At 45.6% G+C, this 14031-nt stretch overlaps 1 protein-coding gene across 10 annotated transcripts in view; it reads right to left on the bottom strand.

Moving 5' to 3' along the window:
- dgkh (diacylglycerol kinase, eta) overlaps positions 1-14031 on the bottom strand; it is a 54488-nt gene that overhangs the window by 5873 nt on the left and 34584 nt on the right. For 7 of the 10 annotated variants that reach the window (XM_084023651.1, XM_084023655.1, XM_084023648.1 and 4 more), the window contains 20 exons: positions 12284-12446; positions 12067-12175; positions 11599-11820; positions 11276-11367; positions 10913-11012; positions 10492-10801; positions 10099-10230; positions 8429-8563; positions 8159-8276; positions 7905-8015; positions 7490-7586; positions 6144-6251; positions 4524-4637; positions 4297-4431; positions 3961-4121; positions 3735-3840; positions 2255-2347; positions 2020-2139; positions 1771-1876; positions 257-387 (listed from right to left, as the gene is read on the bottom strand). In XM_084023651.1, the coding sequence (XP_083879777.1) occupies positions 257-387; positions 1771-1876; positions 2020-2139; positions 2255-2347; positions 3735-3840; positions 3961-4121; positions 4297-4431; positions 4524-4637; positions 6144-6251; positions 7490-7586; positions 7905-8015; positions 8159-8276; positions 8429-8563; positions 10099-10230; positions 10492-10801; positions 10913-11012; positions 11276-11367; positions 11599-11820; positions 12067-12175; positions 12284-12446 (2663 nt within the window). Of the gene's footprint in view, positions 1-256; positions 388-1770; positions 1899-2019; positions 2140-2254; positions 2348-3734; positions 3841-3960; positions 4122-4296; positions 4432-4523; positions 4638-6143; positions 6252-7489; positions 7587-7904; positions 8016-8158; positions 8277-8428; positions 8564-10098; positions 10231-10491; positions 10802-10912; positions 11013-11275; positions 11368-11598; positions 11821-12066; positions 12176-12283; positions 12447-14031 lie in introns of all 10 variants that reach the window. The other 3 variants (XM_084023650.1, XM_084023654.1, XM_084023653.1) reach the window with 3 other exon arrangements.

Here is a 14031-nt window from a genome sequence, read left to right as displayed (position 1 = left end):
TACGCAGCGTTAATGGGTTACAGCGAGCCTGTCTCACCAAGCAGCGATCAGACAGTAGAAGCCAAGCAGAGCAGTGCAGTGCAGCGCGACAGGTGGCAAAACAGGGAGACACCTCACAGGTTAAAGAGCATAAGAAGTCCAGGAGACACAGAGAAAGAGTTGATTGTGGGTTGGACAAGAGGGTTCACATGGAATCACTGAGGGATTGAAGTGTGCTTACAGGTGTGTGTGTGTGTGTGCGTGTGTGTGTGTGTACCTTCAGGTCCCTCCTCTCCAGGTGCAGGAGCTCCGAGCCTCGGATGTCGTGTCGGATGAAGGTGTCTCTGTACTCCCCCAGACTCAGCTGTTCCAGCCAGACGCCCACCTCCTCTGTGCCCCATCTTTCCACTACACACACACACACACACACACACACACACACACACACACACACGCGGGGCAGAGCAGAGAGTGGCTCAGGGCTCCTCCAGGTATTCACACACACACACACACACACACTCTTACACACACACACACACACACACCAAAAGCTTCCTCACACTTCACTCAACTACTTTCACTCATTGGTGGACTCTCTGAATGTGTCATCACAACAATGCGACCTCACAAATGGGAACGAGTTTGTGGTAAATCAGTGAAGGGAAAGATGGAATAAAAATGAAGGGAGAGCACCAGAGAGGAAGGGAAGAGGGAGGGCAGTGGCTGCAGCGGGCGGAAGAGGGAGGAGTATGCCAAAGGCCAGAGGTCGGTCAGAACAAGGCGGTGGCTGATGCTTTTCCAGGATGACTGGGACTGACATGCAGGTCATCGACCAATATCAGAACACACAGAGAAAGTAGAAGGGAAAAGGGAGGCGGAAGCCTGTGCAATCTGCAGGACTCATCAAGAACAAGCCCACCATGAGAGGAAGAGCTTCCCCTCTTCAACCCGATCTGACTGCTGAGCATATCATTTTTATTCCTATTATGTATGAGAACCTTTACCCTATCATAAAACACATTAACTGTGCACCAACATCAAGAAGCGGACTTTTTATATTCAATATGCAAAAAAAAAAAAGAGAAGATTCCTGGCTGGTTATGTGTTCAAATGAAATATTTGATCCCTGCAGCCTTTCCCTTCGTCTCTTCTTGTTCCTAGTTTGCATGTTCTGAGGCTATGATGACGGCTAGATGAGAGCATGAATGGAGGGGAGGGGGTGCACAAGATGGTCAGGGTCAGAATGAGGGACGTACCACCTCCAACACATTCTTTATATTTCTACCAGTGGATTAGAATGATGCAATACCTTTTCTGCATGGATTGTAATGCAGGAAGTGATGGGCATGGTTAAAGGTAACCATGACGACTGTTGGAAGAACCAAGTTTATTTTGTGTGTGTGTGTGTGTATTTATATCTTCACCATGAGTTTAAACACAGCGGTCAAAACGCATGGAAGCACTTCCAGCTAATGGAGTGGATGTGTTTAAATCTGAGTATGCACCCAAACACAGAACAACATCCATAATATAATGTCAAATTGAACGTCCTACTGTGATGGACAAATCATACCGTGCTAAGCATCGTATGTATGAAGCATTTGAGGTCTCACTTCGTCACTGCAGGAGAGCTGGATGTGGATTGTGAGAGTCAGAGCCATCCGTGTCAATGATGTTCCCCGTGAAACCCCCTCGGCAGGAGGGACGGACTCTGACCGACTCCCCATCCTTTAAGCAGCAGTCTGTCTGTCCAGCCTGTTCACTACTGAGGAAAAGTGGGCTCAGCCCTACCTGACTGAGGGCTCGTCTTCTTGGCAGCCTTCTCCTTCTTGAACTTGGGCACTATGCGAAACATGCTGCTGCGACTGTTCCTCTTGCCGTAACCCAGAGAGTGGTCCTGGTACATAAGCACAGTTAACCTATAGCCTTTCATTTAGCTATTCAGCTCTCCCGTTACCTGGAGCCACGTTACACTGGTGGCCTACAGTAAAACAGAATCGTGGTTCATAATGTGTGTCGGTGCTGGCTGAGGCTGCTCACCTCCTCATCGTTCGGTTGCAGTATGTGGTAGAGCCAGGGGATCTCTACCAGTTTGCCCAGTTCCAGCTCCACACTCTGCAGGGCACCGGACAGCCGATCCTCCTCTGGCGGATCCAGTTGCTGCAACGGGGAAAACACAAGCGGCTTGCTGTAAGGAGGACTACAAAAATAAGACTTAGGATAAATCAGAATGATCCGTTACTGCAGCAAATAATGTGTCTTGGTGGTGACTCACCAGAGAGACTCGGCCCAGCAGCAGAGACTCGGTCTCGTTGTACAGAGCCTTGACAGTGCTGGCCACCTCTATAGCCGTGTTTCTGGTCAGACTCTGGAAACGGGACACATTAGTCATCTCACACATCGTACAACATACCGCAGTCCAGAGATGCTTTGAATAACAATACTGTTAGCTGTTTCTCGTCGCATTTGCTTTTGAAGCTCAACTTCAGAACGTTTGTGGATACGGTTTTGAAGACTTGGCTGTCGTAGTACAACAGAACGCAAAACAAGACATTTCTGGGGCGACCAAAATGTGACAATGATCTCAAACCAGACCTTCAAAGGATTAAAGCTCTCAGTTCAGAAACTCTCAGAACGGACAACTCTGTGGTAGCGACCTGTCAGTTAAAAGGAAGCCCCGCCCCTGAGCAGTGAGCACACCCTGATTTATCATCTATTTTACTCTAAATGGGAAGAAGACTTGAAACTAGTGATTAAGATCATAACTTCATGTTCACTGAGATAATAAATCAAGTGAGAAGTAGGGTCATCTTCTTTACAGTCAGACTTCTTTTTGCAACCTGTGGCGTTCGCCCCCTGTTGGCCATCAGCAAGAATGCACATTTAAGCTCCTCCGGATTTGGCTTCACTTTTCAGAACCAGAGGCTGCTATAAATTGGCTCGCCATGTTATCAAAGACTGTAAAAATGTGACCCGTTTTAAAGGATGAGTATTGAAATACAATCATTTTTTGAAATATTTCAATGTAAACTGTGTTTAAAGGAGTCATCACCCGGAAATCGCAATTTCTCTTGTTAAAACATGCATATCTGTGTTTGACCTCAGTTGAAACTTGCCTGAAAGGCTGGAGTTTGAAAGTGGCGCCGTTTTTTCGCTTCTGCTCTTTTTCCGAACAGGAATAGCACACAAGGGTGTGCATTCCTAAAGCACGAGATTTTGATTCTGCGCCTTCGGTGACGTCACCGTGGCGGCTACTTGCATAAGCCCACCCCTCTTTCACCACCCAACCCCGCCCCGTCCGCTACCTGAAATCGCCGAAGCGCCGCCATTATGTTTTGGAGTCTGCATGCAGGCAAGCCCCCCCGGCTCTGTCCTTCCTGCGGCGAATCAACGCGCGCCTCATTACATATTATACAATGCACATCCGGACCAGTCAAAACCTCGCGCGTAATCTCGCGTGATAAAATCGCGGTACGAAAAAGGGTCAGAACAAGCTCAATGTTTGATTAAAATTTTTTTTTTTTTTTCTAATAAGTTTTACGAATTGATCCAAAGCGATCCAAGGGGGGCTGGATACGTATAAAACCAGGTGATGACTCCTTTAAACGAGCGTCTGTGTACACGGCGTTCACAGGTTCACAAAAACACAGGTTTAAACTTCAACTCTTAAATGCAGATAGTGACACAGCAACATCCCATTGTTCAACCTAGAAAAACAATCACCGTACAGTGTCTGATTGGTGTTGATTGCTCACCTCTGGGAACTTGGGGTGTGTTTTGTTGATGGCGTGAGACGCCGCATTAACAGCATGAGCCAGCTCCTGCTCTAAAAGCCCATTGGTCTTCGCAGCCTCACATATCCTGTGATCAGACAGAGCACATGTCAGAGGCCGCCATTCACGATTAAAATAAAAGATGATTTTCTTGATATATCTGTAAAGCCTGTGTGGACCTGTAGAGACCTGATATTCATGGGAGTACCTTGTAATGAGCTCCTCTGCTGCTCGGGCACACATCTGCACCAGGGCGGCCTCCTCCTCTGTAGCCAGATCCACAGACTGCTGTGGGTAGAGGTGAGGCCGCAGAGGAGGCTTATCATACTTCAACTTGTCCTCCCATGACTTCAACGTGTTCTCAAACGCCTGCGGGGGGAATCAAAGGATGAGTGCATCATCATACAAAGCAATTCTTGAGAAGCTTTGTGCACCTACCGGCACGACTGTCACTCAAAACCCAACCTCATGTTTTATTATTATTTAAAACTTTCCAGAGTCGCCATGCCCTCCCCTGAGCCCCCCTCTCTCCCCTCTATCTCACCCGGTCTCTGGTGAGCATCTGCGCTCTGTTCTTGTGCTGGAGCTTGATGACTCCGGGCGGCTGGATCCAGGCCTCCCCATCCACCTGAATGGGAACCCCTTCATCACCCAGGATGGTAATCTTCACTGTTCGACACTGATTCAGCAGATGGGCACACATTACATACACATATTGTCACATGTTTGTGTATTTTTCTTGGTATATTGCTGCTTGGCGTGCGTTCTCACCTGTGCGATGCGGTGGTGTTGCAGCTTGATGACCCTGGACACAGCCATCTGCATGCTCCCAAACACCGCTACCACTTCCAGGATCTTATCGTCAAACGACGGAGCGCAGAAGATCTGCACGACACGACGGTGACATTCAGAAACAGTGCATTCATCCATCTCTCAGTTCTTGACTTCAGGACCCAGCCAGTCCCAAATTCTATGATGCATTACAAATACTTAGAATGTGTTATAATCTGCTTATAGCACTGTAAGGTTATAGTTCTCAGCACTCATTAATATGCACTATTCTTTATAACAATAATCAAAACAAAGTATAGATGTATGTATATATACTGTATATAATAATGACCTCTGCATTTAACCCATCCTAACATCCTATGCCCATATTAAAAAACAACTCTTGTTCAGTTCAATCAGTGACTTGACTTGTTCAATATGAATGTAGAAGTAATGGTTATTTATTCGATACATTGCAATTATATATTTTCCTCAAGTCATTTATCTGCAGTCTATGACACCAAGCAGGATACATTCCTTGTTTGTTTTGGTCTTTTCATTTGTAGACGATGACAATCATGTAAATCCTGTAACATTATCCTTTAAAGTATTTATGCCAGGAATGATTTGTGAGCCCATATTTCTTATGCGGGCTCAGGAATCCTCCTGCCTGAAAAGGAGACAGTTTGCCCTGTCAGCCTGAATGAGAAATGAGTAGTTTCTGAAAGGTGAGGCTCCACAAAGTCTGGTATTGATCTCTGCTAGCAAACTGCCAGAGAAAAGGTCAAAGCAATGAGGAGTCAGCATCTGCCCAAGTACATCCAGAGAGGCTCGGCAAAAAAAACGAGCTGTTTAGGTAACATTTAGTGGAGATTAAATGATCAAACAACGTGTCATGTGTGGCCTGGGACACTAGATGGAAACCAAAACACCTGCAGCAGAACGTTGTGGACCGAACCAATGCTGCAGTAGGGGTGCTAACATGTTGATCAGTGACAATAGAGGGATCGTCGGTGTTTGGTACCAACAATGTTTGTTAACTATACTTTCATATTCTAGTTCTTTGTTTTACAGTGAAACTACAGCTCAGCTGCAATGAGTCAAAGTGTATGAATACGCCACAAAACCAGCAGATCTGTTGGAGACTAAGAGGAAACATGAATTGTAATGTATATCTGTGTGTGTCTGTGTGTGTGCGTGCAATAACAAAATGTCCTCTCCCTGTCTCCTCCTCTCCAACAGTTACATAACGTCAAAATGCACATACTGTATGTGTGTCCAAGGGTAAACTCTGCAGGGGCTATAAGGGGTGTGTGTGTGTGTGTGTGTGTGTGGAAACTGTCTCTAATCCCTCAGCAGCCCTTGTACTCTGGGCCTAAAACAAACAAGCCCCCCCCCCTCCAGGATCATGTTAAAACCAGGATCCAGGCAGTCTTTCTATATTTAACAACAAAGGGAAAAAAAATGAGAGAGATACAATGAGTTGATTCAGTGGTCTGGCTAATTGCTGACATTGGCTTTCCTCTCCCAAAGGTGATCTGAGTCGCCTACCAAGGGCACTTCCAGCAGCAGGATGGAACATAACACAGAGTGCATCTAGTCTACTGTAAATGTGCTCACATCGTCCTCCTTGGTGCCGCCCCAGAAGTTGGTCCCGCCTGCGTAGCTTGGAATGTTTAACACTGCGATCCCCTGAAGGCTGGGCAGGGGGATGTACTGGCCGTCACACTGGGAAACACACATCACAACCAAGCAAACCAGTAAGTGACGGGAGAAGAGAAGGTATATGAGTCTATAGGAGACATTCAGCATGCATGAACATCGAATCTAACAAGGCTGCTTATTGGCAAGAATCCGACCATACCATGTGTATCATGATAAAGGGGTTATGATGCAATATATTGTGATAAATAGTGATAATTTAAGCATGGTCACATATGGCATGTTTTTTCTATCATATCATACAGCAGGGATTCTCAATCTGTTCTAACTTAAGGCCCACTTCTGGTTGAAGGACCGCCTTCTCAAATAAATGACAAAACATAACATGACAAAAACGTAACTGGTCATGGAATGATGGGTTTTGATTTGACGTGATTTTTTTGAAAACATTTATATAAATTCTTGAGCACATTTAGATATATATGAAAAAAAAAACATTGTTAGTACCCCTGCAGCCCTCTAGATGGCGTTCTGAGGCCAATCAGTGGGTCCTGGCCCCCACACGCTACCATATTCATAAAATATTTTTTAAAAGTTGTTGTTCTATACAATCAGAACAGGAGGACCTGCATTTTCATTTAGCAGAGTCCTTGTACCATCCAACACAAAGTGAACCCCTGTCTGCCACAAACTTCTTCATGTTAACTATTCAAATAAGAATTAATACAGTATCATGAAACATAACATCGCAATGCTATTTTCCAAACCTTTAAAATGTAATATATTTTACTACGTTTTGTTGCTACCTTTATTCAACTTTAAGGCCAATTTCACAGCAAAAGGAAAAACAAAACAAAGCCCATTACTCGTTGAATATAATCAACCTTCTGAAGTATAAATGGGCATTAACGACAGGCTTTATCATTGATACTATTATTCCCAGATGTGTCAGCAGGGATTTGGTTTTTATATTATTTGTTTTCAAAAAAGGACTTAAAGTTAAATAGTTTCACAAAGCCTGCTGACTATTTTACATTTCCATCTGTTTTCTTTTCCCGGGACATCACTTCATGACTCCTGACTGGACGACCACCGGTCACTGGGCTGTAAGTAGTTTTTCTTTATGACTTTGGGACTGGGAGTGTTGAGAAGTGTGGAGTAGCCTCCTCATCTAAACCACTCTACGATGTCTCCAGTTAAGGTTTCATAGTAAAACAGAGCGTGAAAATGCAGTCTGGCTTTATACACAACGCAGGACTGTTGTCAAGCAAAAAAGTGTTCTCTGCTGTTCTTCTCCTCCTCACCTCGAGCTGGACCTTTTGCTCCAGGTTCTTGTAGGTTCTCTGCAGAAGCTCCTTTGTGCCCAGAACGCCATACCACATCATGTTCTTGGTACGACTCCTTAAAGACAGAAGGGTTGGATAATTACCGGAAAAGATCATAAAACTTTAACAGAATGGTTGTTTGACAGCAGCCGGATATAAACCACCCACGCACTAGAAAGTGTGTCTCACTTAATAAAATGCATTATGCATGGGGAGGTCCAAATGTAAGTATTAAAAGAGGATGATAGCCTTGGATTAGGTTTGTTTTTTAAGAGTGAGAACACTAACTGACTAATCATACTATATGGAGTACATGAGGATGAATGTGCACCTCATGGAGACATTAGAAGAAACAACATGTCCTTGATGGGAATGATGTCGCTCCATGTCTTACCTGCATTTCTCTGGATGCTCCTCCCGCTTGTTGTTGAACTCCAGGGAGATCTTTGCATCCAGGCCGATGCCAAAGTAGTTGTTCATCACGCACTTCTCCATGTAGCCCTCTCTGGGAGGAAAACAACACATATGTCAGGGACAAACATGAAGAGACAGAGAGACAGACAGAGAGAGAGAGAGACAGACTCTCCAACAGACAAACAGAGACGAAGATGGGAGGAGACACAACAAGAAACAAGAAACGGCTCTCACAGTGAGTCGAGGTCGGGGTCGATGAACGGTGTGGCACCAAAGGGGTCAATGTTAGCCAGCAGCATCTTGCTAATGATGGAGCTGCCAGCGATGGAGGCAGCCAGTCCTGCCCGCAAGCCTGCACACACACACACACACACACACACACACACACACACACACACACACACGGACATCTGTCACACTGAGTTGAAATGCCTGAGTCATGCTGTCCTTGCGTGTTTGGTTAAGGTCAGGTGAAGGAAAGTAAATAGCACTGTTTGCTTTTACCCGGGCAGATGATGCGGGTGTTGAGTACAGGGAGGTTCTCCTTGCTGGTGGTGAAGGGGGTGATGGTGAAGGAGCCATAGGACTGGGTGCTGCGGCTCACTCTCCTCTCCGTGGGGGAACAGGGACTCTTAGCAGCTGGAGACAGGAGGGAAAATTCACATCAGTCATATCATCGTGTCGTTCCTCTGCTCAAACTGTTTCACGGTTTGGGTTTTATTTCTGGTTCCTTAGGGCAAACACAATAGAGGGTACACAATGACATCACGTTTGAATGTGATACCCCCCTCTCATCCCACCAGGGGGCAGAACAAAACTCGCCTCAGCAGCTGTGAGTGGTACGGCTGCCATATTGGGAGGGAAACAAACACGTTGCTTTAGAAAGTAAAAGTCATCTTTGAGAACAATTGACAATATCCATCAAATGAAGCTGTGTCAGTGTTAGTTGATTGTTGTACTGACATGACATGACACTACTCTACCCTTCAGAATAAAGGGTATTAGGTATTAAATAGTATGATATTTGAGGGAAGAATTCTTCAGGACAAAGAGTACGATATATATATATATATATATATATATATATATATATATATATATATATATATATACACGCACACGCACACACACACACACACGGAGCAAACAAACACATACAAGACATTTACTGAAAGAGGGATTTAACAATCCCTTGTGTTCACATCTTGAGTGTTTTTGGATTCGGGTCCAGGTCAGGAAGGAGTGAGGAGGCAATAAGAGGAAACAAGGAGAGGATACAAAGCAGAGGGTTTGACTGATACCTACTAGTCGTCCAACGGCTGGAAAATGTGTGGAAGGAAGGAAGCAGCCTCATGATAAACAGGAAGAACTTCTGCCCCTAAGACAATAACACATCCTGTGGCCGTCGCACACACACTCGCATAGAGGCACAATAGACCCAGAGTAATGTGCATGTGCATATCCACATTATTACACACATTCAGATTCATATGAACAGGCACGCGCTGGCTTTATAGTTGCCCCTCCACCTCAGTTTCCACAGGTACCATCGTTTATTATTCTCCGTTGACTGCCGTAGAGGCCGAATATGGAGAGATAAACAGCTTGGCTCGGTGCGAGAGGTGAATTATGACAGGAGAGCAGAGTATCCATGTGCGCTTTTAGTACTAATCCTTGAGTTTATTTATGACAGGAAACATGATTTGCGTCAGAAGGTCTTTTTTTTCCATTCCCTATGTGTCTGGTTCTCTGTGGTGCAGGGAGCACAATATACACAAGGGGGCGCCATTTAAATCCTGTGTGAGCTCCTGTTGCACGCCTGTTCTCACAAAGTAACTTATTGTCTGGTGGTTACGCCCCCACGTGGGGTCCAAACGCTTTGCTGATGTCCAGAAGAGTCCCGAACACAACAATAAATACAGGAAGATCAGGGTCTCAGCCGATACAGACACTCAAATATATTTTTAAATTAAATGATTTTTTAAGTGACCGACAACGCTGCCAGCTGGCAAAGTGCAAGACTTGTAAATCAAAGAGGCTGGAAAGGTTAAGTGCTTTGAAAATTGCCCAGGATGGAAGCACACCAGGGCCAAGCAGGTAAAAGGTTTGCAGGATAAGCGTGTCTGGGATTTGAAACGGGGCCGAAGCCGCAGCAGAAGACCCGTCGCACTTACATGTCACCGCTTCCAGTTCCTTGGTGTCCTCGTCCTTCTCACTGTCTCGGTTCTCCTCCTCGCTGTCCTTCCTGAACTCCAGGGGAGACGGCAGCTCGGTGTCCTCCGTATGGGAGTTCTGCTCGTCCACCACTAAACGGGAGGGAAGGAGACAATACTGTGTGAGTTACACGATACGATGCATCCATCTAGTTTCTTTTTCTGTGTCATGATGTGGATTACCTTCTGCATTATAAAAAAAAAATCTTTCAGATAAGCTTAGATGTATGTGTTTTTCCTTGTGTGATTTCAGAATGAATGCAGGCATCATATGGTTTATTCATTTCTAGAATAAGTTGTGTGAAGTGGGTTCAGGTGGGTTTTCCCTCCATAAAAGCTCAGTGTGTGTGTTACCTCTCTCAGCCTGTTCTATGATCTGCCGCAGGGCTTTCTTCAGACTGTTGGCCCTGAGCATCATCTGCTCCCTGCTTTTGAACAGCTGATGAGGGGCACCTCCTCCTCCTCCTCCTCCTTTCTCCGTCTCCTCCTCCTCCATCTTCTCCTTCACCTCCGTCAGGCTCTCCTCGCTGGCCTCCTCCTCTTCCTCCTCCTCCGGCTCCTCCTCTACGATAGGTGGGGTGGAGTGGGGAAGCGAAGGTAGAGCCTGGCACTCTGCGTTGAGGGTCTGGAGGAGGGAGTCCAGCTTCTCGTTCAGGATGGCACACTGGAGGGAACAGGGGAGGCACAAACAGGCTGGATAGAGTGCTTTGGCAGGATTTGGAGGGAATGCATTATAAAGACCTTTAAGCACAGGCGAGTGCATTGCTGCTCTTACTTTGAGAGACATGGTGTCGCACTCGTCACTGTTCTCTGTGCTTTTTTCATAGGCTTTCCCCACTTTGGCGACAAAATCCTTCACAGTTTCACACAGGATCCTAAGAAACAGAGAGAAAAAATTCATGTTTGGTGGTTTAATGTATCACAAGGGATGAGATCAATCAGAGCTCTGATGGCTGCTGTAAAGACTAAATTTTACCCTTGTACCATTGTTCTTTCACACCTCTGTGTCTTTAATCAGATGTGTATATTTGTGATAGACTAACATCAGTTAAAGACATTTGACTGTGCTGTCCCACATCGCTCATGTTCTGTTGATTCTGCCTGCTTGGAATGGTGCTGATCAGCTTAAATCACGTACTTGGCAGAGGAGATGACCACAGAGTTCTGCTCAGAGTTGAGGATCTTTGTGAGGTGGCCAGCTACTGAGTCTTCATATGCTGAGATGTGAAACTAGAGAGAAAACAAACAGAATTAAAAAAAAGGTGGGAACACGCGTGACTGTCACAAGACTCGTGAGGAAATGTCTTTTCCTTTGTGGCTGAGGTAAATTGAAAATACCAGTCACTCCTGAGCATCTCTGTGTGTGTGTGTGTGTGTGTGTGTGTGTGTGTGTGTGTGTGTGTGTGGAAGCCCTGCTGCGCCCGATTGTGTCTGCCGATGCGTGTGACTATCTGTCTGTACCTGGCAGTCGTCAGCTCCCTCAGGTGTGGTGGGGCAGCTGTGTTTGGGTGGGATCTTAATCTCGTAGGTCATGATGCTCCAGCGGTCCAGCATCTTGGTGCTCGCCCTCTCTAGCTTCTCCAGGATCTGGGGCAGCTGGGTGTCATCGTCGCACGAAGGGCCCCAGCCCAGCACCCGTGCAAGATCGTTGCCCGTGCCCAGAGGCAACACCCCCAGCTGGCACTGAAACACGTGCAGAGGGTTTATTTCAGGGAATACATGCCTGCAAAACCAAAGGCCTGCATGTCTGTGTGTGTGTGTGTGTGTGTGTGTGTGTGTGTGCATCTCTTTACATAAGCTGGCCAGGAGCAAAGGCAAACAGCTCAACTAGCACGCTGGCCAAAGATACATCACATCCACTTGCAGCTTGACCGTTGTACGAGTAACATTTAATGCTGTTTTATGTTTCTTTATCATGCTCCAGTTTACCTGCTTGTGAAGATTGAGTTTGTCGATCTCTGAGAGGACCCAGCCCACACTGCCGTCGCCTCCACACACCAGGATCCGAAAGTTGTCAAACTTCTGAAAGAGGCGCAGCCTGGAAAAAAAAACAAAAAAACACTAGAACTATGATGCTTTGGAATGCCGTCCCAGCATATATACATATATCCATGGGTTGTTTCATGTGTAAACTGGTTCTCCTCACCCAAGGTGTGGCCCCCCGTTGACCAGGTCAAAGACTTGAGCCGGGTTGAGGAGCTGCTTGAAGCGTCGTAGGAATTTCACTCCCTGGTTGTCACCACTTTTGGAGTTGACAAAGACGAGGAGGGGACTGGCACATGATGGGGGGCAGGTGGCCTTCCAGAAGCCTGAGGGGAATGGAAAACAGAAGAATGGGTTTTCTGGTATTTGACTTAACTCTTGTGGATTTGTGTAGTCCGTCCTCTTTGCAGGTCTCCTTGGTGGACAGGAGGTCGTCCTCACAGATAATATGTGAAGAATATTATCTGGATATCAGGATAGCTACCATTCTATCAATACGTTTATAGATAATATGGTATTCTATCCATACTTTTGTCATCCTGGTTGTCCATACCATAATGTTAATATTGGTCTCTTGCATGTCTGTCTGTGCTGGGAGAAGGATCCCTCCTCCATTGCTCTTTTCGAGGTTCTTCGATTTATTTTTTTACAAGTTAGACATTTATTTCTTAAATAAATCTAAGGTCTATGGCTGGTGGCCAAACTGCAGATCACTGCCTATTTTTTAAAAACCTTGTGGTGAATTTTAAAAAAATAAACCAGAACAGGGTTGGAGCATATTTCTGATAAATTTCCCTGCATACATCCTTTATGTAGGTTGTACATGCACAGTTTAAACAGTTTAAAGTACACCGCATTTTGTAAATCTATCTCTACCTTAAGTTCTTGGCAAAGAAACTGATATTTTATGATTTATACCTGTTACATGTTAATATTTACAGATTTACATGCTACCTTTACATTTGCATTGTAATCTTTTAAATGAGCTATGGACACAAACCAATATTAACAGAGGGTTCTTTGAAATCGGCCTGTTTTTCTGTTTATGGCCCACAGTCAAAAAGGTTTTGCCACACAGATTTTAACACCCCCTTTAGGGAAATATCAGATTTATTATACTGGGCTAAATAAACAAAATTGACTCTACTTGAACTGCTCGTCTAACCAGTAACCAGGCTACAGCTCAAACTAGAGCAGCCTCGCTGGATGCCACATGAAACAGCCCTGTCATCATGAACAAGCTCATCTCAGTCTCCGTGCCCACAGTCTGAGCGTAATAATGCATGGGAGCGGAGCACATGCCAAAAACACGTGTTATGCTCCCTGGTAGAGCGCAACACACACACACACACACACACACACACACACACACACACACACACACACACACACACACACTTATACACTAATCTGGGGGAGGTAATGCAACAAGAGGTTTCTGTGCTTACAGCATAATCTGTACATCCCCGCTGTGTTGACAGTGTGTGTGTGTGTGTGTGTGTGTGTGTGTGTGGCACTGCTGTCTTCTCCTGGCACTCCCTCTTTTCCTCTTCGCTCTCACATCTCCTTCACATCTTCCTTCTGCTCTCTAATCTCTCTCTGTCTACCCTCTTCGATGTTTTTCTCCTTTCTGATCTCTCTCTCTCTCTCTCTCTCTCTGGGTCGTCAGTGATGGATGGATTAGGGTGTGTGTGGAAGCGAAGGAGAGGGGAAAGGGAGGGGAGTGGAATCACAATGCTACAGCACGTGCTAGAGTCTGCCCTCAGCCAATAACAACCCCCCCTCCCAGCCTGCATTTGGGCAGAGGGAGTCCTGGAACGTGATGAGTAGAGCGAGTGAAGGAGAGAGGGAGAAGGCGGAGAGAACTGAACTTTTTTTTATCCACCCATCACCCTTTTTTTTTTCTTGTCT

The sequence above is a fragment of the Eutrigla gurnardus genome, assembly GCF_963514095.1.
Source record: "Eutrigla gurnardus genome assembly, chromosome: 12".
NCBI lineage: Eukaryota > Metazoa > Chordata > Actinopteri > Perciformes > Triglidae > Eutrigla > Eutrigla gurnardus.
Note: the sequence above shows the minus strand (reverse complement) of the source record. Positions and strands in the feature narration are given on the sequence as shown.